This window comes from Chiloscyllium plagiosum, unplaced genomic scaffold (assembly GCF_037043375.1).
Source record: "Chiloscyllium plagiosum isolate Xiang-an unplaced genomic scaffold, Cpla_swu_hap1 HiC_scaffold_36, whole genome shotgun sequence".
Classification (NCBI taxonomy): domain Eukaryota; kingdom Metazoa; phylum Chordata; class Chondrichthyes; order Orectolobiformes; family Hemiscylliidae; genus Chiloscyllium; species Chiloscyllium plagiosum.
Genome location: NW_028270174.1, coordinates 36,347,048 through 36,364,774, shown reverse-complemented (window position 1 = coordinate 36,364,774; position 17,727 = coordinate 36,347,048). Strand labels below are relative to the sequence as shown.

Genomic DNA, 17,727 nt, shown 5'->3' with positions numbered 1-17,727 from the left:
GCAGTTTCTCTATATCTATTCTGTCTGAACATCTTAACCTTCGCAAAGACCAAAGTAAAAATCAGCAATTCCATCTTGGGGCTCTCATGTTATCCTGTCATTTTTGTTATCCACCCCCTGTGTTATGAGCACCATAATGTTAAGTAAAAGTATCCTACTACAAGGAATTTTTTTTTAAGTGATCCCCAATCAAAATCAGGAAAGGTGAGGTCACCCTGTTAGGAGTCTTTTACAGGCCTCCTAATAGTCCTAGAATCATTGAAGAAAGGATAGGAAAGGTGATTCAGGAGATGAGTGACAGTAATAGGGTAGTTGTTATGGGGGACTTTAACTTTCCTGATATTGATTGGGAAAGCTATAGCTCAAGTTTGTTAGATGGGTCAGTGTTTGTTCAATGTGTGCAGGAGAGTTTCCTGACACAATATGTAGACAGGCCAACAAGAGGTGAGGCCATACTGGATTTGGTTCTGGGTAACGAACCAGGCCAGGTGTTAGAATTAGAGGTAGGTGAGCACTTTGGGGATAGTGACCATAATTCGGTGATTTTTACTCTCGTGATGGAGAGGGATAAGTGTGTACTACAGGGCAAGAGTTATAGCTGGGGTCAGGGAAATTATGATGCGGTGAGGCATGACTTAGGATGTGTGGCTTGGAAAAGTAGACTCCAAGGCAAGAGTGTAAATGATATGTGGAGCTTGTTCAAGGAGCAACTATTGAGTGTCCTTGATAATTATGTACCTGTCAGGCAGGGAGGAAAGGGTCGTGCGAGGGAGCCGTGGTTTAATAAGGAATTGGAATCCCTTGTTAAATGGAAGAGGGCGGCCTATCTCAAGATGAGACGTGAAGGTTCAATTGGGGCGATTGAGAGTTATAGGGTAGCCAGGAAGGACCTGAAGAGAGAGCTAAGAGCAGCAAGGAGGGGACATGAAAGGTCCTTAGTTGGTAGGATTAGGGAAAACCCTAAGGCTTTCTATAGGTATGTTAGGAATAAAAGAATGACTAGGGTAGGAATAGGTCCAGTCAAGGATAGTAGTGGGAAGTTGCGTGTGGAGGCGGAAGAGATTGGGGAGACACTGAATGAATACTTTTCTTCAGTATTTACTCAGGAACAGGGCATTGTCGTCGATGTGAATACTGAGTCACAAATAAGTAGAATGGATGGCTTTGAGGTATGTAGAGAAGAGGTGTTGGAAATCCTGGAAAAGGTGAAAATAGATAAGTCCCCTGGGCCTGATGGCATTTATCCTAGGATTCTCTGGGAAGCAAGGGAGGAGATTGCAGAGCCATTGGCCTTGATTTTTATGTCCTCCTTGTCTACAGGAGTAGTGCCAGAAGACTGGAGGATAGCAAATGTGGTTCCCTTGTTCAAAAAGGGGAGTAGGGATAACCCTAGTAACTATAGGCCGGTGAGTCTCACTTCTGTTGTGGGCAAAGTCTTAGAGAGAATTGTAAGGGATAGGATTTATGCACATCTGGATAGGAATAATGTGATCAAGGATAGTCAGCATGGTTTTGTGAAGGGCAGGTCGTGCCTCACAAACCTTATTGAATTCTTTGAAAAGGTGACGAAGGAGGTTGATGAGGGGAAAGCGGTAGATGTGGTATATATGGATTTTAGTAAGGCGTTTGATAAGGTTCCACATGGTAGGCTACTGCAGAAAATACGGAGATATGGCATTGAGGGTGAGTTGGAGGTTTGGATTAGGAATTGGCTGGATGGAAGAAGACAGAGGGTAGTAGTTGATGGCAAAGTTTCTCCATGGAGTGCCGTCACTAGCGGTGTTCCGCAAGGATCTGTTTTGGGACCATTGCTGTTTGTCATTTTTATAAATGACCTGGAAGAGGGGTTAGAAGGTTGGGTGAGCAAGTTTGTGGATGATACGAAAGTCGGAGGAGTTGTTGACAGTGAGGAAGGATGTGGCAAGTTACAGCAGGATATAGAGAAGCTGCAGAGCTGGGCAGAAAGGTGGCAAATGGAATTCAATGTAGCTAAGTGTGAGGTGATTCACTTTGGGAAGAATAACAAAAAGATGGGGTACTGGGCTAATGGTCGGATACTTGGTAGTGTGGATGAGCAGAGGGATCTTGGTGTCCATGTACACAGATCTCTGAAAGTTGCCACCCAGGTAAATAGTGCGGTGAGGAAGGCATATGGCGTACTGGCTTTTATTGGTAGAGGAATTGAGTTCCGGAGTCCTGAGGTCATGATGCAGTTGTATAAGACTCTGGTGCGGCCGCATCTGGAATATTGTGTGCAGTTTTGGTCGCCATACTATAGGAAGGATGTGGAGGCACTGGAACGGGTGCAGAGGAGGTTTACCAGGATGTTGCCTGGTATGGAAGGAAGATCGTATGAGGAAAGACTGAGACACTTGGGGCTGTTTTCATTAGAGGAAAGAAGGTTTAGGGGTGACTTGATTGAGGTGTACAAGATGATTAGGGGGTTAGATAGGGTTGACAGTGTGAACCTTTTCCCCCCGTATGGAGTCGGGTATTACAAGGTGGCATAGCTTTAAATTAAGGGGGGGTAGATATAGGACTGAAGTTAGGGGTAGGTTCTTCACTCAGCGAGTCGTAAGTTCATGGAATGCCCTGCCAGTAGCAGTGGTGGACTCTCCCTCTTTATGGGCATTTAAGCGCGCATTGGATAGGTATATGGAGGATAGTGGGTTAGTATAGGTTAGGTGGGCTTGGATCGGCGCAACATCGAGGGCCAAAGGGCCTGTACTGCGCTGTATTCTTCTATGTTCTATGTTCTATGTTCTATGATCTATTTTCCTGTATTACCATTTACTGTCATATCCCCACAGTAGCTCTTTCCTTTTTTTAAGCATTTTTAGTAGCCAACATGCTCTTAGAGCTCATAATCCATGAATTAATCATGAATCTCTAAGCTTTGAGAGTTGTCCAATATTAGATAGACCTTCATTTATCATAATCTCTTCTAATGGTGTGCAAACAAATTTTACATCTTTTTCAGGTGGAAATAACACTACAGGATATTAATGACAACCCTCCTGTATTTCCCACTGATGCATTGGATGTCATCATTGAAGAAAACATCGGAGATGGCTTTCGAATATTACAGCTGTCAGCTACAGATGCAGATGAGGTAGGTAGTACATCTCCTGTTTTTTTTATGTTTTGCACAAAGAAGTTTAGTCCATATAGACAGATTTTTAACATTGGTGAGTGGATGAGGCTCATACTGGAGGGCAACACAAAGAAGACCAAATAAGTGGAGGAATAATGAAGTCTAATATTAGTTTGAGCATGTTCTATCCTTCAGGCCCTTTAACAGTTTGGTGGAAAATGAAAAGACAGCTTTTCTCAGTAAGCACTGAAAGTAGTGTGTTGTCAGTGTCTATTCACTTAATACAAATGTACCAGAAGGTCGAGGTTTGGAATAACATCCCAAGATTCCAGAATCCCACATTTATTAAATATTATGCAATATTCCACTGACAGCGAGTAAACATGGCTTCAGTCCATTTCATTTCTAATGTTTATGGGAATTTGAGTGTTATCGCTCTGTACAGATATCAGTTCTAACATCTTGAAGTTATTCTTTTTCTTACAAAATTATTTTGTGCACTTTATGAATATAATAATGGGATTATAGAACTATGCCTGGAAAAAAACAAGTGGCTTCACAATAAGCTGCAGTCACAGAGTCAGACGGCACGGAAACAGATCCTTTGGTCCAGCCAGTTCATGCTGACTATAATCTCAAACAAAACAACTCCCATTTGCCAGCACTTGGCCCATATCCCTCCAAACTTTCTTATTCATGTACTTATCCAAATGATTTTTAAACATTGTTTAGCTTCCTCTGTTCTGTCCTACATTCAAATTCTCCTCTTCTCATCTGAAAATGTCGACTTTTGCTAGTATGTGCTCACTTGAAACCTAGCTGCCCTGCTGATATTCTCAAATGGTTATTCCAAAAATGTGAGCTTTAGTATGTATATTGATATGCTACTGAATCACTTACAATCGAGTCGAGACCAATCCATTGCAAGGAAACAACTGGCACTTTACATTTGATAATGAGGATGCGAACCTGTGTCATTCAGCCTGGCAAAGAACTCCAGCTGAATGGATTCCTTGAATCAGACAATGCACGACAGTTTCATCAAATTAAGGCTTGGTGGACGCAGAAGGTGAGTGTGGACCTACTGAAGAGCTTCGTGCTGCTGGGCAGACTCCCGTTCCCTTCCTTTGGAATGTTCTGATGAAAAGCTTCACCCCCTCCCACCCCTAAACACCACCCACCACTCCGCGCGCGCACACACGCATGCACACACACACACACACCCCATCCCATCTTCCTCATGTAGTAGTTATCAATCTTCCTTTACCATGAAACCTTCTGTTATGTTGCTGACAATGTTCTAGTAGGCCGACATTCATCAGGGATCGATTAACTCTGTGGGTTAGATCTTTTCAAACAGTAAAATGCATTATAAATTACAACAAAATAGCTGTTTTCTTTGTATGCAGCTTGCATACACAAAATGGGGTATTTCAGGGGGGAGTCTGTTCAAGGCATCTTACATCCTTTCCATCAAGCATCCAATTTCCCTTGAACTACCTGTCAAACCGATGATGTCCCAAAGGTCCTCTCTCCCTCAGCCTCGCTCATAGCTCAGATATCCAATCCACACATTTCTGCCCCTGCTCCCAGCAATGTTCCCAGCTCCCTAGGATCAGAAACACACTTGCTGAACTGCTCTTGTTCATTAGGCACCAAAGTCATATTATGACCTCCCTTTTCCCCTACTGGGACTGCCTCTCCTCACGTCTACCACCACCCACATGGATTCAGGTTCTTTGAATGTAATTCTCTCTCTCTCTCACTCTCCCTCTCTTTATGCGTCTTTCTGTAGGTTAAATATCAGGATTGGATCAAATTACTCAGGCAAACATTTGAGACAATGTAACATGGACCAAGCAAATATTGCCTTTGGCACAATTCCAGCATAGTTTGGATACAGTGTATCATGTAGCAAAATTTATGGTTTTATGCTTACTTTAGACTGATAACATTGAGGCTCTTGAGTTCACAATCTCGCCTAAAACATAATAAAACTGAAATTGGTATTTGTTGCATTTGTTTTTCTGAGAGATGCCAGCCAATGCCTGAAACATGTGTCAGAGCTGTTCTTCTGATAATTGCTCAGTGGCTTAATGCAATCCTGCTCCTGGGTTAAATAAACCGGCTTAGATTCAGGTGCCTAAATTCTGCCATATGATGTTCCTCTGCACCCAAACCAAACAGTTCACTCATGTACACAAGACATGCAAAATTGCATGTTCAGGAAGAAATTTTATTGTTAATGGATATTGTTTTGCATATACCCATGTGCGTTTGTTAAAGAATTAAAAATAGATGGAAAGTTACCTGGTAGTTACAGCCTACATATCACCCTTACCTACACAACTACCACTCATGCTTAGATGATTCAGATTCTGGTTTTATACAATTTCATTTCACTTTTTAGTGGCAAACAGGAATGATAATCATTCGCCCATCATAACTGTGAGATGTCTGTATAGTTATACATAACTCATTCATTTCAAATTTCTCATCTGCTGTTGGAGTGGAGTTGTTAGCCATACATTTGAACTGAATTAAAGTATCCAAAAAAAGGAATATCCTATGATCACTCATCCTGTTAGTTCTCTGCTATTGACCTAGGAAATGCTCAGTTTCCAGGGACAAGGCAGAAGAAAGGAAAAGTGTGAACCAATGATGCGCCACCCATCCATGGCACCCTGGATTTCCTGGGCATTCCCCATTGTTGAGGGTAGAGTTGGTGAGGCTAGGATGCATGTATCTATAGTATGTGCAGTGAAAGTATAAGCGTGCAAATAGTGGAGGGAGCAGGCAAACATAACATTTCTCTCTCATGTTCCTGAGCGGTTTCTGAATCGAAAATTGGTAAAGAAACTACCTCTAACTCTTATAGCTACTATTACAACATGGGATAAAAACCCTCCTGCTATATTCAAACCAGTAACACAGAAAAGATTTATCCTGTGCAGTAATCTGTGAAAATGTGAGAGGCCAAGAACTATTTAAAGTAAAAATTAACAACTCTATTCCTTAAAGTATAACAGAGAATAATTAACGAACAATTATTTACAACTCCTTCCTCTAGCCCATCTTTTACCTTCCCTTCAATAATACTATTCCGATAAAACTCCCACCTCCAGATTAAGATTTACCAAAAATTCAGGTTTTCAGAAACCAGCCAGCCATCAAATCTTCTGTTTGGATCTTTCTGTGTTTGCTTTTCTTCTTCTTAGGGATTATGATTTACTTGTCAAAGATTGATAAAGGTGCCTGTAAGAGAGCTATTCCCCGAACAGTCTGCAAATGTCATTGACTTGACAGTTCTCCTTCCAACTGTTCAATTTTCCCTGATCTTATACCCCCAAAGCATCGGATTGTGTCATTGGCTTTTAAAATTGTAAATATACTAATTTCAAACTGGATTGGAGTTTGGTATTTTCCGGGGTATAATTTAAACTGGTTGGCCTAATTCAAATCTGTTCTGTTGTTTCTAGGCAACCAGCTAATCTAGCTTTCGACCAAGCATTACATTATTACCTGAATCAGAACACTTAGTGCTGTCTGCTAGCTTTTAACTCTCTTAAAGGCACAGTGCACCCACATTTTCACAACACTACCAGCACCCCGCTATACCCTCATTCCGACCCTGTACTTTCATCAGGTTGGATGGTCTGAAAGCATTGAGCAACAAGACAAAAGAGGCCAAAACAGGTCTAAATTTACAACAGGACAATGTGCCATCAAAGCTGATACCTTCTGACTATGCTGGACAAATGGCCTTGCAGCTGATGGATATTATTGTTGCAAGGATCATAGGCGTAGGCTTTCTGACTTTAATTCTGAATGCGGAATGCTCCCACCCCACACCTCCTGACCTCCAACCCCAAAGAAGGCACCTACGCAGAAGCATTCTGATGGCTGAAATTGCAAATGTTGCCAATTCAATGATATTTTCCTTAAAACCTGTTCAGAGGCATTACTACATGCTTTTGGAGTAGGTGGGACATGAACATGGGCCTCCTGGTTTAAATGAGAGCATTAACACAGTGCCACATGAGTCCCTTGTGACCAGTTTGGATCAGGTTCGGCATAGTGTACCAGGTGCGCTGGATGTAAACGACGTTAGCAGATTGGGAAGTGGAACATAGAGCTGTTCTGTGTCCTTTTCATGGAGCACTTTGCTGGTATCATCAAAACTCTTTAATTGGCTATTACTATCACATGTTATCCCAGTAAGCTTTATTGTACATCAACTATAATATATTTTGAAGACATTATGATTATTGCAGAAAAAGACACATTTTATCAAAGCTTTTCATTTTGCATTTGTCAGGAAAACAACTCTGGTTATCCTCTTTGTTGACATTTTTGAAAATTGTCCTGATAAATACAAGATAAAAACTTTGACAAAACATGTCTTTTTCAGCATCTGATTGTTGATTCATGAAAGAGAGAAATTCCCAATCATTTGTAGATCTAAATTTGTTCAAAATCAATTCAAAGTTTTAGCTTATACTTTGATGGCTGTGAAATTATGTGTTTAAAATATTCCCTTTGTTAAAATTGTGTTTCCTGTTCTCAAATACATTCCTTCAACTTTGATACAGTGCCACCTCACTCACTCTGCCCCACTCCCTGGACCCTTGCACTTACACAGTGCAAAGATACTTGCATAGCTGGTGTTCATTATGAAAAGGATGAAACCTCAAAGTCTGAGCTGAGACATTGAAGTCGCTGATAAATACAAATGCCCAGAAACTCCTTGTTAGGATCGTTTACTGCCCTATACTATGACAAGTATTTCAGTAAGCAGAGGCACCTGTACATACAAGCCCTCAAAATATAATGTTGCTGGACAAAAATACTGTTAAAGTACATGAGAGAAATTATGGCTGATAATGAAAATGTTTGACTGCATGTGTTCTAGTTTAGAATAGAACATTACAGCAATGAAAGTCGCTTTTTAATTCAGAACTTGTAGGTAAACTTACTGCCCGTTCTTTTAAAGACATCTCCTAATCTAGTAATTTGTAGTTTGTGATACTGTGCATTTCAAGTTTTTTTTTTCATCCGTCTCTGCTGCACTCATCACTCCAACTACATTTGGCACTTGGCTGTTTCTTCAGTTGGTCAGGTTATTTTTTTTTTAAACAGGCTTCTGTTCTTCTTTGTGTAAACAGGACAATAAATTTCTAGCTCTCCCGATGTTTGTTGTTTGTCAGTTTCCGGCAGATTTCTTTGGTTTGTGCGGGAGGATTTTGAGTACAATATTAACAGTGGACAGTTCTAGCTGGTCCTCTGGTTGTTTGTCAATTTGAAGTTCAGTCACATCAGCCAGAAGAAAGGCAGCCAGACCCAAAAGCTAATGGCACTGCATTTAAATCTGTGGCGTTTCAACAAAGAGCTGGAAAACAGATTTAATTTAAGAAATCCTACTAACAAAGCAAGGGATGGCACTGAAATAAATACACACTTCGTCAACTAAATGCTGATGACATAGAACATGTGATTTGTTTCAAGAGAAATATCAAAAGTAATTTTTCTCTGAAACAGGCTGCTCAACTCTGCCCTCTGACCAATTTTTGGACATCAAAGAGGTAACAACCTACTTCCTAATTCTTCAAACAAAATGTCCAACACACTTCACATGTCCCACTTCAAAGGGTCCACTGGAAGAGAAAAGGAAATTATTTCATGCTAAACTATGTAAGCTATGTGGTGATGTAACCAAGTCACATCTTGCCCTTGCATCTTGATTCTTCTTTCAAAGAAAGAAATATAAGAAGCATTTTGTATGTGTATATTATGGTGGCACTGTGGTTAGCACTGCTGCCTCACAGCGCCAGAGACCCGGGTTTAATTCCCACCTCGGGCAACTGTCTGTGTGGAGTTTGCACATTCTCCCCTTGTCTGTGTGGGTTTCCTCCCACAGTCACAAAGATGTGCACGTTAGGTGAATTGGCCAGGCTAAATTGCCTGTAGGGGAATGGGTCTGGGTGGGTTGCTCTTCAGAAAGCTGGTGTGGACTTGTTGGGCTGAAGGGCCTGTTTCCACACTGTAAGTAATCTAATCTAATTACCTTTTATCACCTATAGAACCCTCAAAATGGCATTGTTGGCAATCTTACTCACAGGAAATGGGGCAAACAATTCAAACATAATGAATTTTCATAAACTCTGACATCTGAAAAAGTAATTTGTTTTAGTGATTCTGGGTGAGGAACTGTAGAGAGAGTTTATCTCCTATCCTCCTTCAAAATGCCAAGGGACATTGTACACATACCTAAGAAGGAAGGTGGGACCTCAGATCACTGTCTCATCCAATAACAGAAGGTTTGACAGTGTAGCACTCCCTCAGTACCTCAGTGGACTGTTGGCCTAATTTTGCATTCTGGAATGGGTCTTCAGTCTTTTTATATTGAGGGCCCTGATGGTGGGACCAGAGGTGTGTGAGACAACTGTTCAAAGGTGGAGTCCGACTAGGGAATGAGGTGTTCTGGATTTGGTAATGTGCAAAGAGACGGACTCACTTAGGGAGCTTAAGGTGAAGGAACCCATAGGGGACAGACACGATAATATGATAGAATTCATCATTGGAGTGAAGAAGGATGAGAGGTGATTTGATAGAGATGTACAAGATGATGAGAGACATAGGTAGAGTGGATAGACAGACACTTTTTCCCATGTCGGAAATGGCTATCACGAGCGGGCATAATTTTAAGATAATTGGAGGAAAGTTTAGGGGAAATGCCAGAGGTAGGTTCTTTACTCAGAGAATGGCTGGTGTGTGGAATGCACTGCCAACAGTGGCCATAGAGTAGATACATTAAGGACATTTAAGCAACTCTTGGATAGGCACATGGAAGATAGTAAATTGAAGAGTATTTAGGTTAGTTTGATCTTAAGGTAGGATAAAAGGTTGGCACAACATTGAGTGCCGAAGGGCCTGGTACTGTGCTGTACTGTTCTATGTTTTATAAGATAACCTCACCTGCTGTAAGCCATCGGTCATGAATTTGAAAGCTGTCCTTTCTTGTGTGTTGCATTCTTAATTGTGGAGGCATACTTTGATCTGCCACAGTTGTGTTTTAGTGTGCACAGCTCCCCTGTGTTTCTGGAGTGTTGTGGTTATTATGTTTGCCTCACACACAAAGGGGGATCTTCGGTTCATGCCAATATGTCAAAAAAAAAAGATTCCTGCTGCTTGTTGTCAAAAAAGTATGATCCACCTTCAGTCCACTGGCAACTTAATGACTGACTTTCATCTGTCTGGGAAGCTCACTTTCTTGCCTCCCTTCCAGGTTTTTGTCCTTGCTTGCCTTGTTTCCCAGTCCCAGAAACCTCCCTGGATTCTGCCCAAGATTTCCAACGCTATCAAGCCTATCTGAGACCATTTCCATTTAAGCTTAAAACTTACACCACTTTACCTAAACATCATCCTCACAGATACCAATCACCCAGATTTCTTCTTCGTCACAATCGACTTGTGCTTCACGTGACTTCATCGATGGTATTGACCATGACATTGGATCTCCTGTCTGAAATGTTTGTGCTGGCACTAATCTCTCCCTCTTCACATTCTCTGTTAATTCTGTGAATCCCTCTAAAGTACCAATCCAACAACAGTCTCGGTCACAGATTTTCTCAATTTATCAGGAATTGAGAAGTTATAATCTTCATGCTCAGACTTAACCACAGAGTTTAAAAAAATATTGCTTTGTGTAGGATGAAAATGAATTTCATAGTTCAAATCAATTAATTCATCATATACAAGATTACATATTTCCTCTTGTGGATTACTTCTCTCAGCCTCATCATCAGTGAAATTTTTGTTCATATCTCGATTATCCACTTGTCCTGTTGATGTGTTTCAGGGTTTCTTGACCACTTTATCTTGTAAAACAAAAGTCAGCTCAAGATTTTTCTGCTCTTGTCTCACTAGTGTAATTATAAAAGCTGCTTTTGAAAGATTGAAGAAGTGCACGAACAGATTCACCCAAATTTGTGGTACCTAGGGTTTCTCATTATCATGATCCCCTCTAAATTCTATTGTATGGCTGGATAGTGGGTCACCATGACCACAAGTCAGTAATTTACAAGGCTTCGACAGGCCACATATTCTGGTTGCAGACACATGACCTTCCAGTTTTGGTGTTTGAGTAGCAGCTGGAGTCGCTGTAATGCATCTGTGAGGCACATACAGGAATGGACTACAGGACTCCCCAAGGCAATTTGTTCACTGACCGGTTTTCCATTCTGGGTACTGATAAGGGCAATGGTTCCTCAGAGGAGGGTAGGAAGACCCAAGCTCTTGCAATCATAGATAGTTCAGCCCCACAAGAGAGAAAGCAAAAGAGAGGAAGAGCAGTACTGGTCTTTCGCATGCACAAAAATGCACTCTATTTTGAGCACCGCAGTCGGTGAGGAGGGATAACACAGATGCTCCCCTGGGGTCAGCAGCTTCCCTGTGTTTCTGGAGTGTTGTGGTTATTATGTTTGCCTCACACACAAAGGGGGATCTTCGGTTCAATATAGGGCTGCTGCCTCATCGTCTCGGCAAGTTGTGTAGGCCCCCACTTTTTACACCAGAGGAGAATCCTGGAGCAGTGGCAGGTGTGAGCAGTGAGTCCCAGAACAGCATGGGCTGTGAGTCATGGAACAGCACTTGGGGAAACAGTCTTGGAGCACTGCAAGGGGAGCGAGTCCCAGAGCAGTGCGCAGGCAGCGAGTCCCAGGCGAAGACCAGCGCAGGGGAGGCAGTCTCAGAATTTACCTTGGAGCAGCTGAGTGCTGGAGCAGAGTGGGGACAGCTGTTGGACTGGGGTCTGGCACGAGAGGTCAGACCATGTGCGGAGGCCCTGTGCTGAGCTGCTACCATGTAATGTTTATTTAAAATTTTTTACCTGACTATAATGTCAATCCTTTAATGATGTTTTATTTCTAACTTATTTTTTTAAACTCTATTAAGTAATGCGACCACTGTTTATTCCTCTTTGTATCCAAGATTTATACCTAGATACTTGTACCTAAGATGGCACCATAAGAGGCAGACATTTATACTTCTACAATGGAGTACAAGTGACAATAAAGCCTATTCAATAAAGGATATTTTATTCCAATCTACCGTTAAGGAATTTCTTAGTTAGGGGAGCAGGTATGAGTTTTGGAAGCCAGGATATGACAGCAAGATGGTATGTTGCCTCCCTGCTGATAGCGTCAGTGGTGTCTCAGAGCAGTTGCAGGACATTGTTCTTGAAGAAAGTGTTGAGCGAGAGGTCATTGTTCATGTTGGTACCAATGACATAGGCAAGAAGGGGAATATACTCCTGCAGCCATTGTTTAGGGAGCTATACAGAAAACTAACAAGCAGAATGTCAAGAATAGTAATCCTCTAATTACTCCAAGTACCACCAGCAACCGAGTGCTGAAACAAGAGGTTAAGACAGATGAATACTTGGCTGGATGGATAGCGCAGGTGGGAGGGCTTTAGATTCTAGGGACACTGGAAATGTGTTTTGAGGAGTTGGCACCAGATTGCATCAGAACAGAGCCAGGGTTGAATTCTTTGCAAGCTGTTTTTCCAGTGCTGATGGGAAGGATTTAAATTAAATTGGCAGTGCTGCTGAAAGCAGGAGAGAAAATCAGAGACAAAGACCGAGGTGCAGAAAAATCTAGCAGAGACAGTTAAACTAGAATAGAGAATATCATGTTAAAAGTCATTGTCTGATTAAGGGTGAAACTAAGCAGGAATACAGTGTATTTTTGTGAAAGTATCAAGTATAATCAGTGAGATTGTTGAGTTATAGGTATTGTTATGGACCAGGCCAGACCACCTCAAAACATTTCAAGAAAGTAGCCCAGACCCTAACTTTGCTAGTTGTTTTAAGTAGGTGTGAAATGGATATTCCAGGAGAGATGCAGCTGGTCAAACCACTTAGTTTTAAACAAAACAGAATTTATTTCCAAGATTACCGAATCAAACACAAACAAAAGAGAACAGAATACAGAATAACAATCTATCTGAAAACCCAACAGACTATCCCACCTTAATGATGCTGTTCCAAATACTTGCAGCAATCCCCATAAACACCCCTTGGCACAAAAGGAAAAATCAAACACAGGGTCTTACAGGAGAGAAGGTAGAGTGAGGGTTTCTCTAGCTGTTCCATGTAGCTGTTTCTTGGATCAGCAGCCTCTAACCAGACTGGCAAAAAAAACCAAACCAGAGAAAAGCTGAGCTGGGAGAACTTGCCACTCTCCTTTCATTGTACAAGTGTTTTTTTTTATTTGAAAGCCTTTTGTCTGAGGCAGTATCTATTAGCTATAATCTAATTGGCCCTAAAACCCTTCAAAACCTAAACATTTCAGAGTCTGTGTCTTTACAACCTCCTGAAAATAAAACAAGGACAATATAACCTTGTTCAAGGAGCATCATTGCAGGAAAGGTTGTCATGTAAAATCATGGTATGGCCTATTACAGAGAGGTTGCTGAAGGGAGAGATTGGGAGTTATATATTACAGGAGGTGAAGTGTGCTGGAAAGGGGGAAAGGAAACAATGGAGGGAGTGTGGCAGCATTAATTAAGGAGCTTTGCAGTGCGAAAGAAAGAGACTGTCCCATAGGGCTTAAGGACATAAACATGTTTGAATCAGGAGTAGGCCATTCAGCCAGACTCATTATTGTAGAATCCCTACAGTGTGGAGACAGGCCATTTGGCCCAGCAAGTCCACACCAACTCTCAGAACAGCATCCCACTCAGACTCTCACCCCTTCCCTATCACTTTACATTTCCCATGGCTAATCCACCTAAACTATACATCACTGGATACGATGGGCAATTTAGCATGGCCAATCCACCTAACCTGCACATCTTTGGACTGTGGGAGGAAACCCACACAGACACTGGGAGAACGTGCAAACTCCACACAGACAGTCGCCCAAGGCAGGGATTGAACCTGCGCCCCTGGCGCTATGAAGTAGTAGTGATGATCACTGAGCCACTGTGCCACCCATATCCTACAAGTTTGTTCTGCACTCAATAAGTTCATGGCTGATCCAATTGTAATCTCAAGATCATATTCCTCATGACTTTAATCCCTTAACAAGAATCTATTTACCTCTGCCTTAAGAATATTCAAAGATTCTGATGCCACCAATGTTTCAGAGAGTTCCAAAGTCTTGCAATCCTGTAAGAAAAGAAAATTTGCACAACCTCTGTTTTAAAAGCGAGACCCATGATTTTTACACATTGCCCCCTAGTTCCAGCTTCTCCCATATGATGAAGCATTCTGTCCACATTTACCCTGTCAAGACTTCTCAGGAGTTTATATGTTTCAATCAAGTTGCCTCTTACTCATCTAAACTTCAACAGGTACAAGCCTAGCCAGAATGTTTTACAGCAATATGTGTCGGGTCCATGAGAGAGAAGGTACTGCCAGACCTGGTTCTTGGGAATGTTGTGGGCCAAATAGATTAAGTGTCAATGCGGGATACATTTAGATGTCAGTCATCATTGTACCCAGAGGACGAAAAAGTGGAAAAGGACGATTTAGAGGAGGAATAGTTAACTAGGGCGAGCTGGCTTCAATGATGTAAGAATAACATTGAGCTGGATAGATTGGAGGCACGGGTTGACAGGAAAATCTGCAACTGAAAAATGTGCTACCTTCAAAAAAGGAGATGGTTCAGGCACAGTCAATGTTTATTCCCTCAGATGGAAAAGGAAGGGTGAGTAAATCCAGAGCTCCGTGAATGAGAAGGGAGGGAGAAATTAAAATGAAGAGAAAAGTGTGCTTATGACAAGTGGAAGGTAGGAAATACAACTGAAAACCAGGCTGAATGTTCAGAAAAGAGTTGAAAAAGCAAATAAGAAAAACAAAGAAGGATTATGGGAAAAAATTGGTAGCTCACAAAGGGAATTCCAGAGTCTTCAATAGATTCATAAATTATAAAACTGATAGATTCATAAATTATAAAACTGAGTTAAAAAGAGGAATAGGGCCAACTAGCAGTCAAAAAGGGAATTTCCACACTGAAGCAGAGAACATGGCTGAGGTATTAAGTGTCTGCCTTTACCAAGGATGTTACATTACCTGAAATGGAGCAACATTATTTAGGTAAGGAACAGATGTTACCATTTGGTGTGTTACACATCCTGGCTGTGAGAAGGAATTCAAAAGGAGGAACTAAAACAGTCAACAACATTGTTACGGCAACAATGTATGAAACATTCTGCATCTCGTGTGGAAATGCATCATTACTGGATATGAAAATGAAACTTGATTTTTAACTGAAAAAGAAATGTTTCAGAGGTGTATCACTGAAGATGTTGGCTTGATGTATCAAAAACACCGAACTTTATTACTTGGAATTCATGTGAGTCTCCTTTTTCCTAACTTAGGGTCCAAATGCCCTCGTGACGTACACAATTATTAGCGGGGCGGACAACAGTTTTCGTATCGATCCACAATCCGGAGATCTTCTAGCCACAAAGCGGTTGGACCGAGAGCGCCGTTCCAAGTATTCTTTACTGGTCCGGGCTGATGATGGGCTGCAATCCTCAGATATGAGGATCAACATCACCGTCAGTGACGTCAACGATCACACACCGAAATTCTCCAGGGATGTGTATTCATTTGACATACCAGAGGACACTGCACCGGGTAAGAGCAGAAATTAAAGCAAACCTCACAACAATAATCATAATATTAGTGAAGAATTCACAAACTGATGGACTCCTTGTCAGGGCAATCGATTTGGGAGTAGCTTCCAAGATCCGTTTCATTATTTAAGTATTTTTTCTCAGGTTTCTACCTGAAGGCAGGTATTTGGCGGTTATTGAAAATAACATGCAAAGTGTATGCTTTTAACTACAGACAGGGTAAAGAGGCAAGTTCCAAGCAAACCTGAGCCAGAATAGCGAACAAACTCTGATAATCTGATCCACATTCCAACATCACGTTAGCTGTCTAAACTCACCAGCTCCTTCACTCTTTAATAGTCAAAGGAGATCCTTATTTGTGTCTGTTGGATGGTCATATTGTTACATAATGTGAATACCCTATTGTATGCATGACTATCATAAAATAGCATACTTCCCGGATATATGTGTATTCCAGGACTAAGACGGTAACACATTGGCATCATGCTGAACACGACTCCAGTCATCTCAAATCAAGTTCCATTGTGAATATGTAATTGTTAGTTACTTGCCTGCAAAACAAGAGGCCAAGTGCTAAGGGATTCCATATGTTATAAACTATCCCAAGCTGATCTGGGCTGTATCTTCTCTCTCTCTCTGGCCTGGATTGTGTTGTCGGCTGCCCTTGAGCAGAAATACATAGTAAACAAGCTCTGAGGCTTAAGTAGAATATCCTGTATAAATACATCTTGATAAATAAATACATAGGAGTGTTTTGAAATAATGCCTTCCATAAATAATGAGAAAAATGCTTCAATTTTACTTTCTTCAAAGAAGGGTCATGGGCCTGCATTATTCCAGGAGGTGTCTAACTTTAAGACAAAGGTAATCATAAACAATTGTCCCAGTATTTATGGGGAGGGAACAGAGGCATGTGTAATCAGCTGGGAAATCCAGAAATGTCAGGAATATGGATTTCCTGCTGAATTTAACAGACGGAGCACATTAGAACTTTTTATAACTCCTTTTGCCACTTGGCAACCAGCCACATTGCAAGTTGGCTCACTGCCAGGGGAGAAAGCCTGAGGTGGAGGTCCACAGCTGGGGACCACGAGGGATGAGTCTCAGCAATTTGAAAAGATCAGGAATCAGTGGGGGGGAGGTGGGGGACCTGGGTCCAGGTGCAGCAGAGACATCACTGGGAGGGTTACGTCCAGTGGGCAAAAGGATGCTAAATAGAGTATAGTGTGGGCAAATCTGAAGGGACAATAAAATAAAACAGTATTATTTAAATGGAGAAAGGTCTGTAAAAGCTGTAGCACAAAGGGACTTGAGGCTGTTTGTGCACAAACAGAAAGCTAGCACACAAGTGTTAGCAGAACAGCTAACGGACTGTTGATGCTTATTTCAAAGGTGTTACAATATAAGAGGAGGGAAAATCTTATTGTAACTGCACAACTGCCACTGAGATCATGTTAGGAATAGTGTGGGTAGTTTTGGTCCCCTTATTTAGGAAAATATTTTATTTCATTGGAATAGTTCAGAGAAGGTTCACTGGGATACTTCTGTTATGAAGGGATTGTCTTCTAAGCAAAGGTTAAACAGGTTGGGTTCATTAGAGTTTAGGAGAAAGTGAGGACTGCAGATGCTGGAGATCAGAGCTGAAAGATATGTTGCTGGAAAAGCGCAGCAGGTCAGGCAGCATCCAAGGAGCAGGAGAATCGACGTTTCAGGCATGAGCCCTTCTTCAGGAAGGGTTCATGTTCAAAACGTCGATTCTCCTGCTCCTTGGATGCTGCCTGACCTGCTGCGCTTTTACAGCAACACATTTTCCGTTCATTAGAGTTTAGGAAACAAGGAGGTGATCACATTTCAACATATGGGTTTCTTAAAGGACTTGACAGGGTAAATGCTGAGAGGATGTTTCCCCTCATGAGAGAGTCTAGGACTAGAGGGCATAGTCTCACAAGAAAGGGGCAATAATTGAAGAATGGGATGTGGAGGAATTT

The 17,727-nt window shown here is 41.6% G+C and overlaps 1 protein-coding gene across 1 annotated transcript in view; it reads left to right on the top strand.

Annotated features, from left to right (window-relative positions):
* Window positions 1–17,727, top strand: part of fat4 (FAT atypical cadherin 4) — a 381,091-nt gene that overhangs the window by 191,135 nt on the left and 172,229 nt on the right. The window contains exons 3-4 of the mRNA XM_043674087.2: window positions 2,981–3,112; window positions 15,479–15,740. Of these exons, the coding sequence (XP_043530022.2) occupies window positions 2,981–3,112; window positions 15,479–15,740 (394 nt within the window). The remainder of the gene's footprint in view (window positions 1–2,980; window positions 3,113–15,478; window positions 15,741–17,727) is intronic.